The 15618-nt window shown below is 40.7% G+C and overlaps 1 protein-coding gene across 7 annotated transcripts in view; it reads left to right on the plus strand.

Annotated features, from left to right (window-relative positions):
• GNB1L (G protein subunit beta 1 like) overlaps nt 1-11796 on the plus strand; it is a 50283-nt gene extending 38487 nt beyond the window's left edge. For all 7 annotated transcript variants that reach the window (XM_082065911.1, XM_082065913.1, XM_082065915.1 and 4 more), the window contains one exon: nt 4707-11796. In XM_082065911.1, coding sequence (XP_081922037.1) covers nt 4707-4973 — 267 coding nt within the window. In that variant the 3' untranslated portion in view covers nt 4974-11796. The remainder of the gene's footprint in view (nt 1-4706) is intronic.
• Nucleotides 11797-15618: the final 3822 nt, after the last annotated feature.

The following is a 15618-nucleotide window of genomic DNA, read 5'->3' on the forward strand; positions in this document are numbered from 1 at the left end:
TAAAAAAATATTTAGTCATGAAGAGGAGTTGTTGCAGATCTCTAGCTAATTAATCACAGACTGGTTAGAATGTCTGTGCTATGTGACCAGACTTAGCAAAAGATGGTGAGGATTTAAAAAAAAAAAAAAAACTCTCTCACATGTTTCTGGTTTTACCAAAGTTGCAACAGGCACACAAGCCTAGCATTACTCAAGCTATTGCCTCTGTATCTTCATTTATCACGTTAATGTCCTAAACATTATAAATGAGTTATGAAAATGAGAAACAAAGGATTGCTTTACCAAAGGTTCTGCTTGAATGGCTAGAGATTTCTTTCCACTGTGGGAAAGACAGAACTATTCCATGAAATACTTCACCAACAAAAAGAGGAGCAGCCCAGCTAGCACAAAGGGGACATGAGGTTTAGGCAACCACCTTCCTTTGGCACCCTTAGAGCCCTAGCTGGAGACAGGGAAAATAAGTTAATTAGATATATCGGTTTGTGTCTGAGCTATGCATTCCTGGAGGGGCTGGTTTAGAGGGAGGTCTCATAAGCAGCAGTGCAGGCTATGCTAGTGAATAGCAATAAATATTGCTTAATCTAGACAACTTTAGCAAGTGTTCCAACAGTGCCAAGGGGTTAGGTAGGTTTTTAACTAGGTGTGGGAATTAAGTGCATAAATAAAGCTCATGAACATTAAAATGGCCTATGCATAGCCTCTCCACTGCTGAGTGCTTTAACCTTTTTTAAAGTGGGAGTTGTCCCCAAACACACAGTGAAGAGGACCTGAACCAACCTCTGTATGTCCCCATAGCATCCTTTAGAAGAGAGCTGCTGGATACACCAGTTCATGGAGGAACAATAATTGCTCTTCCAGCTTGTAGCTTTGGTGGAGATTTTTTAGGTAGTATGGCAAGTTTTAATATTATTTTCTGAATGGTGTTACAGGAAGTAAAGCAAGTTTTTGGACATCCAACTGGTGTAAATGCATCCCACTGAGATGGAGTTGTGCACACTGCTCACCAAGGAGAACATCTGAACTTTAATAAGCAATAAGACACAAAGTAAAAGAGGCACTCTAGGCTCCAAATAAGTAGCAAAGGTGTTCTAAGCAAATAAGATAAAGAAGAGGTTTAACAAGGCTGGTACACAATTGTCACAGTTTTGGTTTTGTTTTGGTATTTTTTGGTCATATTTGCTCTCCCCCTTGCCTGGCCTTTCTGTCACTATTGGCACACATCTGCACCTGATGTCTTTAAGTCAAGGAAGGAGAAGGAAGGTGCTAGTTAAGTCCCATTAAAAAACTTAGTATTGAGACTAGTTTTCTGAGGCCAAGGTGTCAGAAATCTGACATCATGACAGACTTCTTAAAGCTTCAGATACTCTGGTGCTGGAGAGGAAGCTGTTCCTTCATATTAATTACAGCATAGCTTTTTCCTGAATTCAATGAAAATATTGTTCTCCAGAGCACATTTCAGTTATGAGTTAACCATAATACAGGGGTACAGGTATGACTCATGGGTAAAATAAACAGTTGTTCACCTGAAATATTCCAGGTATTGTTTTCCACAAGGTATTCACATTCCCAGGAGATGTAGGATTAGTTACATCTTCAGTACATCACACTGAGAGATGGTAGCTTTTCTCAGAAGAAATTTAAATGCTAGAATATAAACTGTTTCTGTGCTTCATGCATAGTGTGAATGCCCTAATAAAATGCATCTTTCATATAAGCACTAGAGATTGTCAAGGACATAGATTAAGTTTTTTTCCACTATTGCATTAATAATATAAACCAGATGGGGATTTTTTTTTCCTGACATTCCAGGTACCTGAGGTAATGGTAGACGTTGGAAAGCCACTCCATGGCACGTTATTTTTATTCTAAAACGTTGTAATAAGTAAACATGGTGCATAGCTATCTGCCATTGGAGAAATAATGATGCAATGATGGCACTTCAGCTCTGTTTTAAGTGGCAATGTTCCAGTGTGTCAATGAATAGCTGATGAAGGTAACTTCATAGTTTATTGCTATGGGGAAAGTTTGGTGTATTGTCTTCTACAAGAAAGTTGCTGAAATCATCATCAGCAAATTACTTGATTGGTTATGAGCCTTCTGATTTGGATGATAGTGTAATTATGTGATTATGTTTGTGGTAGAATGTAGGAGGTAAACAGCTTCTGCAGGTGAATAAACAAAGCAAAACTAAGAAATCTGATGATCACAGAAGTTCCTTTATATATGACAAGAAAAAAAACTGTAATGTAAGTAAGCACAAAAGTTTTCTTGGTTGGGTTGCTTAAGTTTTTCCCCCAAATGCTGAAGCTAAGGCTGCTGCTATCTTGGCTATTTTTCTAATAACAATAGGGCTTAAAGACTTGACTTGGGTATAGAAGAGGGAGATTTAAAAAAAGAAAAATCATAGCTAACATGTGTAAAGAGAGGTGGATACCTGTTGGCCTCAGCATGTCAAAATGTCTTAATGCATCTGCTAGTAGATGCCAGTGTCCTTGGTCATGACTGGTTGAAAGCAGCTCACCTGTTTTTACCTCTTTGTTTCCTTAATTACAAGTGGCTTTTCTGGTTAGGAAATGATGTTGGTATGCGTTTAAGTACAGTAGTTGCCCGTAAGTGACTGGATGGCACAAATCCTGGCACTAGGATTTCACCTGGCTGCATATACCTTGAGCAAGTTGTTCTACTTTGTTTTGTTTTTCTCTCTCACCTTGTGTATTTGCAGATCGTGCACAATGCCCACTGTTCCCTCATGTTCCATAGCCAAAAGGCATCACCGTTACAGGCTTCATTTTCAAGTTGTAGCTTGCTGATGACATGCAATTTCTCCCAGTCACCCTAATTTTGCTGTATGGATCTTGCCCACGTAATTGACAGTAATGATGGGAAGCACCACACCCAGGATTGGTTATAGCCATTAGCTAATAATCTCAGTTACAGAGTAAGGCCCATCTTACATTTGCCAGGCTGGTGATGTAAGTAATAAATCCTTCCCTTGCCAGTACACATACACCAACAAAAATCCCACTGAAGCCACACTGCATTAGCGTAACCAGGGAGTTTGGAAGCACATTCGCACTGGCAGAAAGCACAGGTTTTACAGTAGCAGCACCACAAGGAGGCCCATATACAGCCTCCTACTGTTCACCAGGCTTGAGGAAAACTTCTTGTCCTCTGTTCTGAATTGGTTGTAGACACAGTCATCAGGTACTATTTAAAGGAGCAATGTAGGGAGCAAGCAAGAAGCACATCAAGTCTCATTTAGCCTTTTTTTCCTCATGAACTTGTCCAGCTCTTGCTATTTAAGTAAGTAGCTGGATAGTTGTTAGTTGAAAAATAATTCCTTATAGCTTTGTGACTGTAAGATTCCAAGATGCGTTCAACTGCATCTGAAACAAACTTTGATCAGCATTTCTGTAATTGTAGTTTTTTACAACCAGTATTGTAGTTAAAATTATCTGCAATTAATACATTATTTATAATCTTGTACTAATTATGCATCATGGAATGTCCTTCAAGGAGGTAAACTACTCAGATGTAATATGCTTTTCAGTCCCTCCTCACCTCAGAAAAACAGCAAACATGCAGCATATTAAACATGCACTGAATTATATTAAGCCTTGATACAAGATAGTTACACATTCAGTCTTAACTAGATGGTGGCATTAATGCATCATTTCCAGTTTTGCTTATAAATAACAAACATCACTTCAAAGTCAGCATACACTTAAAAGGTGTTTTCCACATTGTGACAAAAGTGGGGCTGGTTCAACACACATGCGCGCACACACACGCTCCAGTGTACATACTGCCTGTGTTTTGGAGGTAGAGTGCTGAGTAATACAAATTACCTGAAGTGAGAACAGCAAAAGTGTATTATATTGATCTTTTCCTCTGTGCTTCAGGGGGAGCTCATGTCAGTGAAGTGAAAACTTGTCTTTCCAAGGGCTAAGTCCTGTGCAGCCCCAGTGCCTCCTGAAGGAACCTAAATGCCTTCCAGTTTAATTGTGCCCCTCAGAAACTTGTGCCCTAGTAGTCTCCAAACACTAACAAAAGGCTTCCAAAACTGAAATCAATAACTTGTTCATAATCCCCTTCTTGGAATTTGGTGTAAATAAAAGTCTCTTGGGAAGGACTACTAGAAATACAGATTTCCTGACACCGTAACCTAATTCCTGGAAGCATTCCTTTCTCAAGACTGGTAAATGCTACCACAGCTTATTGGGTTTTTTTTTGTGAGGGGCCACAGTAGTAGAAATAAGTAGCAGGTAGTTTAAACAGCAGCTTGGAATCTCAGCATGGGAATACTGCAGAAGCAGGGAAAATATATGGCCATGGCTCTGAACGTTGCAGCTCATGCAAGAATAGCTGGAAGAAAAGAGCAAAGCTGAGTTTCATATAGTCTGGTTCTCAAAACCTTGACTCAGAACTTCATTTGTGGCAGAATATAAATACTTTCAAATGCAATATGAAGTAAAAACACACAAGGGATGCTTTTATTTTTAGAGGATGGTGCTGGAGATAGCTAGGCTCAAGCTAAGGTCTTTTCCATCTCTCACTAAAGCATCATCCACCATGTGATGAAAAGCTCCATAGTACCTGTGAGATACCAGGGTATATGGGTGGGCACCTTCTGTAACCCCCAAAGGTTCCTTTTTTCTTCTGTTTGTTTGAAACAATTAGAGCTTATCTATAACTTTCTCACACAGGTTTACAAAACACACAAACTTGTCAACGCTGGCATATCTGATATCACCATCCGTCCAGACAAGAAGATTTTAGCAACAGCAGGGTGGGATCATCGCATCAGGATCTTTGGCTGGAAAAAACTGAAGCCCTTAGCAGTGCTGGACTACCACACAGCAACTGTCCATTGTGTGTCCTTCTCAGATCACAAAAACCCCAGCGAGAGACTGCTGGCAGCTGGCTCAAAAGATCAGCGCATCAGTATCTGGTCAATATATACTCAGACGTGACATGTTCTGCACTGCCATGGACAAGGAGAACGGGATTGGGGAAGCAATTCTTTACACTGTAATTCAAACCTGGATGTGTGGAAGGAGCAGGATGTATTTCTAGGCTGAAGTGAGAGTCCTAGGTTAAATTTTATGCTGCTTGTTCAAGCTACAAGTTTTGTTTTCCAGAGAGGGAAGTGGATTTTTTAGATTCGTAACAAGCAGAGCAAGGCCAGTCACCAACGGAGGCACAGAACAGGACACCCTGAGTTCTGCTACAGGTTTTGCAACAGCTTTTCTTTGGCAGGTTGCTTAAATAACTTGTGCCAATATCTTTTGAGAAAAAGGACTGGAATCCCTCAGACTGCAGTGGGGGCAGAATATGTCTGTTTGTAAGTCATTTATGTATCCAAGAATCTGAATCAGTGTGAAATATCACTCTTTCTTGAAAATTTATACCCATTAAACCACCTCCAGTGGTTTCTCATTGTCAGTTACTTTTTCTTCCTTGTAAGTGAAAGGCTATTGGAATAACCTTGATTTGTTCACACTTCTGTCAGTTTTAACTTAAACCAACAGCCAGGAATGTGACTAGGGACGGCCTTTGGCATTTATGAATTTCATTATGTCTCCTGTCACCTCAAGCCTCACAATTAATCACAAGAAAGAAAGGGGGAAAAAAATCTTTCCCTGCTCTGCACTGCAAAGCTTTGTAAAGCCTTTTACAGAGCCAGTGCTAAATCCCTTCCATAGACTGACTAGCTGAAGGATTTAAACTCGGCAATCCAATTAGCGCCCTTCTCCTTGGAGAGTTAGGGGTAAGTTTCAGCATGGCAAGTCTGGTATTCAGCTACACAACTCCCGTTAACGTTTAGAGGAATTGCATAGATAAATACTTATCCACACAGTGCACATGGCTCCATTAACTTGTCATCTCTATGGTCATGGAAGCTGCAATTCCTTCATGAAGTTTTTTTTTTGTTTGAATCATGAAACAGCATTTGCATTCTTTTACAGCATATTAGACATACAACACTTAGTTCATAGACATCTTACTAGTGTATTCAGTCACAAAGTTGCAGTTACAACTGTCCCACTGAAGTGACTAGCAAGGGCCAGTTTGCTAAAAAATAGATGGCCTGCAAACCAGAACTCAGTTTTATAAACTGAAGTGGTTTGTATCCAGGCTGTGCACTGTTGATACTATAATGGAAATACTTGTTTCTGCCTCTGTACAGAACTGGACATCAAATAAAAAGTCACTGGAATTGTAGTGATCAGCAGTATGAAAAGGCTTTAGAAATTATTTCATGGAAAACACACAAGCGAATTAAGGTCTGGGTCTGCTATCCAGCTGTGCTTCACAGGCAGAGAATACTGTTGGACTAGAAGTCTCAAGCACCAGGTCCCATGCTCTTGCCATTAAAACACAAGAGCAGGATACTGTTGCCAGGGTTTTCTAAATAAAACTTGGCCTTACATGTTTTGTGGTGTGATGACATTTTAAATAATGCATTTCTTTGATTATTTCTTTACTATTCAGTAGCTGCATGGAGGATCACATTGCAGCTCAAAGTTAAAGCCTAATTTTGAATGAGACTGAGTCAATGGGAGGTGCTGGTGTTCATTACATCTACCAGACAGGGTTGCATAGATGGTAAGTGCTCCATCTCCACCCATCATCCACCTCCCACACAGAGCAGGAGCTTCCTACACCCTACAAGAAACTCCAGGCCAGCAGCCTTGTGGAATGAAACGGGGTCTTTCTTCACAAACCTGCTGGTGGAAGAAAACTTCTTCTTTTTTCTATTTCTTAAAGTAGGTCAGAATTGACATAAACAAATAAATATAGAAAACATTGTGTGGTCCAGGGACCCATGATAGGGAATTTGCAGAGATTTGTTTTTTGCTGCCCTGTCTCATACTACACCATATATGACGCCTATCAGGCAGCCTTGAGATCAGTGCCTCCCATTTGAGTGGTGCTCTGCAATCAGAACTTAGTGACATCCTGCTGCATGAGAACAATTTCATAATCATTTTTTAAAAGGACATGACACAATGGATACATGCTTGGGCTTTAGTCTCCTCTCCACTTAGATTATAAATAAAAAAGTTAAAGCAAATAAGTGGTAGAACCCAAGTCTCCATCTGCTCAGGAGAGTGCCCTGCCCTGTGCTTTAACCTGTGTAATCATAGCACCTTTTTAATCAACAAGCTAGAAGTGAGAACTGATTAACTGTACCCTAAAAAGCACTGTCAAGCTGGTGGTTGGGCAGAGTCCTGGAAGGTGGAAAAACAGCTCTGCATCTCCTCAAGCATGGCTCTATGTGTCCTGTGTCAAAAATTGGCACTTATCTCCCCACCGCAACACCCCCAAGGTACAGGCTTAGAGGCACAGCTGCTACCATCATGGTACAACAGGCACTGGACCCCTTAGTGCGGTAACCCAACATGCTTTTAGACTATCTGAAAAACTTCGCTGCTGAGCAAAATTTAAGTTTCCTTGGCCTAACCAACCAACAACAACAAACCCAACCCACAAGACATATAGTCTGTCCGTGCATTGTGAACCCACATTCAGTTTCCTCTCTCAACTTCACATCCCAGCTATTAAAAGTTCCTTTTCCCCCCTTCTTCCTGATAGACTTGAGAGCTGCTCTGCAGTGGCACTGGGGCAGGGAGTGGCCTGGAGGGTGCAAGCATTCCCCTTCTCCATGACGGCAAACAGCAGCCTACACGGTTGTGCAATTTGCAGAGATTTGAGCTGTATGTGCAATGCTCATCCAGCAGAAAAGGAAAGGAAATCTAGGGCTCACTAATCTTGGGCAAACGGTTCCAGTAGGAAATGAGAAGGGCCAAGCCTGGCTGATGGGCTGGCTCACAGCCACCCCCATGCAGTATTTTCGTCCCATGTTGTAGACCTCAGGTCTCAAAGCACTACCCAACTGCATCTTTAATGAAGGCCTGTGCATCTTAGATCCACTGTAGGAAATAACTTTTTATGCAAATACTATGATATTGGCACAGTGTCAGCCCCCTAGGGAGAATGGATTTATACCCCATGTCTTAATAAGAGCGTTATTAGATCAGAGCCTGACAGTTAGGAACTCCTGAGTATATTCTTTTCTGTGAAAAATGGCATTTAAAGTCAACATCGATGTCTAAAGTAATTATGAAGATTCACAATGGGTATTTAGATTTACTAACAGGTTTTTCGGAAGATACTCTAAAGATTACTATGTGCCTTCGCATCTGACATAGCACCTTTGCTGAGGGTTAAATATTTATGTTTATCTGACTAGGTAAACTTAAAAATAAACTCAGTCATGCAAACACAAATTGAAAATAAGGGCATGAACTGCATCTGTAATCTTCCTAGCAGACAGACACAGAGGTAAAGAGTTTCATCAGCTTTAAGAGGAAGGACACACTGCAGATCTGCTTGCAAGAACAGACCCATCCTATATTTACTTCCCATTATCAAAGCACTATACATGTGATACTTTTGCACATTACAACACTGAATTCATTAACACTTTATATCACTACTGATTTTATTTAAACAGTAAGGGGATTTTTTTTCATATTATAGTTTCCTTGAAATGAACAACCGGACAACATTATTTTGATTTAGAGTTAAACCTAAATGCCATAGTTTAAATGTGAACTACAGTCTTCTAAAAGTTTATTTGCTTAAGGAACTGACCTGGAGTTTTCCAAAGCAGAATGATTTCCAACAGGAAGGACAGTCTATATTGCTATAGACTGTAAAATACAGTTGACTGATTGCATCTAGGAAATTAACAACTCTTTATTTTCTACAAAAAATTTAAAGCTCTTTACAATTGTAACATGAGTGTGGTTATCGCTCAAGATTTCAGCTGACTTGCCAGCAGGAAGGCTGTGAGTGAAGAGCCACCTTAAGCTGCTGGAGTTAGCTCTGGAATCTCACCTGCCAGAAAGGAACAGGGCTAGCCTGTACCTGGCCTAGAGGATTCAGGAGTGAAGGTGATGACAGCTAAATTATTACAAAAGGCTTCCTCCCAAGAATCACTGTCCTTGGCACTATGAGAGAGAAGAAAGCAACTAGCATTTGTAAACTAATAGAAATAAATCCCAAACACTAGCATTTGTGCAGCAATTACATGGAATATTTATCACCACTGGAATGAATGGTGATCTCTGACCCTCTCACATTTTTTCCAGATTAATCCATTAGTTCCAACCCCTTTCTCTTATCAGTTCATAAGCCATAAAGCATTGCAGTTCTAGATCTAGATGAGCAAGGAAAGAGGAGATTAATTGTATTTATCATAATGAGTGAAAAAGGAAGTAGGCTGAGGGCCTGCAGTGAGACAGTTGTTAAATTTAGCTGTACACAATGAAATTGCTTTGTAAACCAATAAATTACTCTCTGCAGCTTGACTTGGATTGTTGCAATGGTTTGAGTTTTAAAGAACAGATTTTTATAGTTAAGTCAATACTGGCTTCTGGACTGCTTTGGTTTTTAGCACATTTAAGATGCATCTACAAAGCCAACTTACAAATTAATAAATCTTTCCTTTAATTCAGTGTGCCAAGAACAAAGATAGAACACTGACTACTCCAGGAGCCATGTTAGTGATGTAAACCAAGGGACTGAGGATTAAACAAGGATTACCGAGTGCTAAATCAATGTGTTTATTTTTCTGGCTGTGTGTCTGTGGTGTGAAAGTAGGGATCATTACATAAAACGTGGCACATGACTGCCTGGATTAATACTAGACAATGTTAAAGCAATGCTGAGACAAAAGTGGTTTGATGTTTAAACATGACTAGTGTGCTACCAAGAAAGTGATGGCAATGACTAAGGAAGAAGGCGTGTTTTTTCTGTTGTTTGTGGTTTTCTGAAATTCCAGCCCAGGTCCCCCTACCAGAGTAAGTTTTCCAGGTAAACCTGGCTGTGTTAAATGCATGCCCTACTCTTCTAGGGAATGATAGAGATTTCTTTAATTGTGTGAAGAAAACTATCGAGAATTAACATCATACTGGGTTTTTTTTCTGGCAATTCATTTAAGGATCTTACAGTATGAAATTAAACGCAAAAAAAAACATGTCTGCACTATCAGATACAACAGATAAAATAAATGTAACTTTTAAAAATAGACTTAAATTGAAGCATACCAGTTGTGAAACTTGCGAACAACATCAAAGTAAGCATGGAGCAAGTAGCCATATTCTGGACACCAAATTCTTTATCCCCTGATCTTACGACATACTGTCATCCCTTTTGGTCAAGACCAGCGGCCAGAGTTCAGGCTGGTTAGTCACGCAGCCCTTCTTGTGTATGGTTTTATTTACCACCACCCCCTATCAAACACCACAAAATAACAGGTCTGTTTGGCTTGAGCCATCTGCTCCCCTATAGATTGTTAAAGTTACCAGCTGCATTTACTAAGCCTATTAAGAATTTTCTTCTCAAATAGTGACAGCCCCCAAATACATGTAGTACTGATACACACCCCCAAATACAGTTAATGCTCATGTCTGAGGTAAATTTTGTTTTAGCTATTAGTGGTTTATTCTCCTTCAATACAATCCATTGCAAAAATTTTGATACTATAATGTATTATTAAACCACACATTTGGGACTGTAGCAACATAATCTCTCAATTGTGAATGTTTTGCTCATCTGATCAATGCCATGATATATGTCTGTATGTTCTATTAGCATCACTGTGTATGCTTTATTCTGACTGATCTCAGAGGAATTTGATTTGCAGTTTGGTATTGTAGAGGAGGAGAAAGAGAAGGTGAAGGGGCAAATCAAAAAGAAGCAACTTGCCCTGTAAGTTAAGTGATATGAAGATTCTGGAAAGCATGAAGAGCCTTGAAGCAAACATCCTCCAGCAAGGTGCCACATTCCTTATGGGAAAAGGACAAGGATGGCAGGGTGGAAAAGTACCTAGAGCAAGCACACAGTGATAGGTCTGTCTTAGATTTGTGCGCCAGCTCATTTCAGTTGCAGAAGTATTTGCTTTTACATCCCCACCATCCTTTTTTAAAGCTGTTGGAATACTAGGAAATCCTGTAAACTGCAGCCTACACCTCTAAATAAGCCTGTGCTCACCAGTGAGCATATATTGATTTCTCTACTATGAACAGTCATAATGCCAAATGTTACAGTGCCACTGGAGACAGCAGCGGGATGGACTGAGGTCTTGAAGCAGCCACAGGCACTGCAGAAGAGCCATCCCAGAGCAGTACTGTCTCCTTCCAGGAGGTGACATGGCATTGAAAAATCATTAATTCTAAAAATTGTCTATTACAATTTGAAGTTCTAATTAAAAGTTACATTAGACTGAGATTACAGTGATGCCGTTTCCTCCTAGTTTTTATTCACAGTACGTGTAAATTCACAAATTAGGGCAGAAAAAAACCCTATATAAATCCTTTAGCACTTTCTGGACATCAATGATCTCTTGCCTACCAGCTGCAAGGTTGATTGATCCTGATTATGTCCAGATTGGAGAATCTAAGGAGGATGTTAAAATGCTGAGCCATTATTCTGCTCCATAGCTCTGGCATCTCATGCATGCAAAGGTACATTTTCCAGACACCCATGGCACTGCCTGCTCTAAACATGTGCTGACATAGGTAGGGGGAAGGCTGGCGTGTTGGATCTACATAATAACTTTAAACATGGCAGAGAATGTGGACATGGTATTTGTCTTGATGGTAATAAAAAAAAATTTGTGGATATGAAATCTCAGTGATTCATGGATACATTGTGTTCACAGAAAAAAAAAAAAATCTAGGCTGCTTTTAAGATAATACTTATGGTAAGTATTGTCTTTTCAGATTTTTTTGCCTCAGATATTTTGATGACATGCAGACTTGGCATCACACTAGATAGAGACATTGAGCCTTTATAGTTTTATCTCTTGAGCCCATCTGGTTTGAAGTAGTTGACAACATGCAGGAAAGGGAATAGAATAAAAAACTCACTTCATGTTTGCTGAAATAAAATAAAGTGTAAGGTAGTGCTCAAATAAAATCAGCCTGGGAGGAGGGCCACTGCCCACCACTCTCACCATCCCTCCTCTGCTCTTTTAAAATGATCAGAACAGGACAGCCTCACCTGCCACCCCCGCTCAGCGCCAACTCTGACTGCCCACTCTTGGAGCCCGCACCCCAGGCAAAAGGCAGCTGGGGCATCAAGGGAGAGGGGAACCATCTGCCCTCTTAATGAGGGACAATGGAAGCACTAAGCAGAGTGAAAAAGCAAACACAAATGCAGAGCTCTTGTCCATCAGCCAAGCTAAAACCATTGAAAAACTAATAGTGCAAACACCTTACATGAAGGTGCTTCAATAAGTTTTACATTTTGATTGATTCCCTTTTTCACTTGACTTTGCAATTTACAGATACAGCACAAGGACCTCAATCTGGGTACCTAGGCACTTGTGCAATTACCCCTGTTACAGGCTGGTACAGAACACAGCAACAGCACCAGGAGTGTCCTGCCCTGCCCACTGGCACCAGGGGTGCGTTAGTAACCAGAACTAGCTCCAGCAAGAGCATGTTCAGTTGCAGGAAAACACCCTTTCCTTCTCCATTGACCAGTGACCACTAAGAGCTGTTCATATAGAAAATACAAAATTCTGTAACCAGAATTTAGGCTAGAACAGACATAAAAGGGCACTTGCTTTCCCAGTGAGGCACTGCATTAAATGTTCACCCTCTCAGGGAGGCAGTGAGAGTCCTTTATCAGCTACAGAATCACTCTGGGAACATTAAGATGGAAGTTGCTATACAAGTCTGCATGATTTCACACCGTGTAGCAGCTAGCCTTGAAAATGTGTATGCTCTCCCTTTATGCTGCTCCATCTCCTTATAGAATCAGGTCCTAAATGTGACTTTTCGGATTTTAGTTCTTAATCACTTTGTTACTAGTTCAAATTTATAATTTTAACCTAAATAGAAGTGATTTATTGTAATTATTTTGTATAGGTTGCTCTTCATAAACTTTTTTTTTTTAAATCTGGAAAAACATTTAATTTCCCATATGGAAAGAACACATTTATCATACTTTACTCAGATATACTTGGCTGACTGTTGCACATATATGCAAAACATATGTGACATATTCAAGGCTGAATTTCATAAAACAGAAATGCTATGAAATGTGATATAATAAATATATTACACAGACATATGTGGCCAATTTATAAAACTATGGTATCTTCGGTAAATTTATAATAGGTAATTTCTATTAATGGGGGGGAATGGGTGCATTTTTCTGGCATATGCAACACATATAGTACTTTACATAGATTTCCTGAAGAGATGCGGACCTTTGAAAAGCAGACTTGTAGATGTACATATATAGTGTAGGTGGGACATATACATTAATTTTTGAAAAGTATGGACATCTTCAAATCCAGCTTTTGTTTTTTGCATTGATTCTGTGTACAACATACTGGGCAGAAAAAAATATGAAAAACTCCTTTTGGAGTTTAGCAAACCTCTGATACACTAACTAGATTCCCACAGACAATGGGTGTCTCTTGCTTTAATAGAGAGCACATTTTATAAACACACACTGTGCTCCTGATAATGGCCAGTAATAGAAAGCTTTGGGTATGGTCACTTTCATCTAGTTGTGTCAAACACTCATGTGAACTAAATATCAATTGAATTAGAATAATTAAATGAAGGAAAAAAATGCATATGTTTAGAAAAAGTCATCTACATACATACTAGCTTCTACACTAGTAGACTGGAATCTTCATAATACCAGCTTATGGCAACAGCTGTATTATTGGTGGCTGATTATCCTCAAATTCTAACTCACAGATTACTGCTCTTCCTCATTTATGCCTGTGTGCTTCAAAGATCAAACCTTTGTTCTGTAAAACAAATCTATATTTTTCTCCCAGGTGGCACGTTTGCCAGCTCGGGCACAAGCCCTGTAAGGGTTCGTTTTCCGTGTGTGCGTGCTCGAACCCGTGCGATGCCCAGCTCTCCCTCCGGAGGGAGCCTGCTCTTCAGGCAGCATCCCGGCCGCTGGAGCCGCGGTACCCGCCTGTGCCCCCAAACCCTCCCGGGGCAACACAACGTCCCCTGGGTTTAGCATCAGTGGAGGGTCTGCCCACCGCACCCACTGTCTCAGCACTCAGCCAGCAAAAACGCGTTTTCAGCCCATCATGAAACGGAGCAACAGAAGGAAAAGCACCAAGAACCAGAAAATGTACGTACACACACATATGCTGTTTCCCCACCCTCCAGCCCAGCCATGTTCAACAGGGTCACAGCAACTTTTTGAGCTCCTTTGAACCAAGGTGCTAAAACTTGCTTTGCAAGTACTGCTGCGTTAGCTCTCCCAGCACTCCTCCAGGCAGCAGGGCTCAGCTTCTGCCCCCAAACCTAACCCATGGGTGCCCAATGTGTTTCCCTTCACATAGGCAGAATATTGCACAGCACAAGTGAACTTGCTTTCCTTATTCCTTTCAGGTCAGATCAAGGTGCGACCACCCCTTGGCCAAGGATCCAGGCATCACAAACCGAAACCCACTTTCTGGAGATAATGAGATCAGCTTGGCAGGACAGCACAGTAGCTGAGATGGCCAGAGCCATGCAGCTCTGCTAGCCAGGGCTCTTTGTAGGGATCCATTAGGAAGCCCCCAGCTGATGGGAGACCTATACTGTCCCTCAGTGGCCTAGTGGCCACAAAATGCATTTTAATGCTTACTGCAGCCTTTAGGTCATTCTCCACACTGCAACCCATTGTTACACAGACTCTAGCATGGAAGAAACCTCAGAGTACTCGTTCCCTGGCAATGGCCATGCGTATTCATGCTTGAGATTGACTGAAGAGACGACAAGGACCCAGGATGCCGAGAGGCATCTACTGGGGACCACCTTCACAGTTCCACCCAAAGCAGTACTAGGGTCTCCCTAAGCATGAAGATTAAAAAGAACACCCATTAAGTGTGTGTAAACAGTGTACATGAACACTGCAAGCACACAGAAATCTCGTCCCCATCCTCCTATCCTACATTGAATTGCCAGATCCATTAGCAAGGAAAAAATAAAACCAACAACAACAAAAAAAACTGTTCCTGAAAAACTAAGCTATCCTCAGTGTTTGGGTAAGCGACCAAGCAAAGACCTCCCTTGTTTTACCTGTGGGTGCCTAATCCTATGTTTATCCACTGAGGTAAGTGATGAGGTTTTTAGACCTCTGGAGCAACTGGTAAATTCAGCCTGTATCTCTGGAAAATGGAGTCACATGGCTAATTTGTTCTCTAGCCCTGCTTGGAAGAGACAAAGGGTGTTTGTAACCACTGTGCTTGGGCCTGTTTTACCAGCAGCTTTAAAATACACAGTGTTAAGTGTGAATTGAGGCGACCATAAGTGGAAGTATTGTCTGGAAATGCTGCAGCCTTCTTTCTTGGCATGTACCTTGGACCTTGGCAATGGCGCGTACTGAGTGAAGTTTAAACATACATGTAACCGAATCATATAAAGTCATTTTTCAAACGAAACTACAATACATATAGGCAAGGCATGGCTTGTACATGATATACCTTGACTAACTGGCTGATGGGTAACATGAAATTAAAGTTTTACAGCTTTTCTGTGATTTTTCAAAAGGCTTTTACTACTCAATGTGCAGTGT

Source organism: Streptopelia decaocto (genome assembly GCF_964273445.1).
Source record: "Streptopelia decaocto genome assembly, chromosome: 15".
Classification (NCBI taxonomy): domain Eukaryota; kingdom Metazoa; phylum Chordata; class Aves; order Columbiformes; family Columbidae; genus Streptopelia; species Streptopelia decaocto.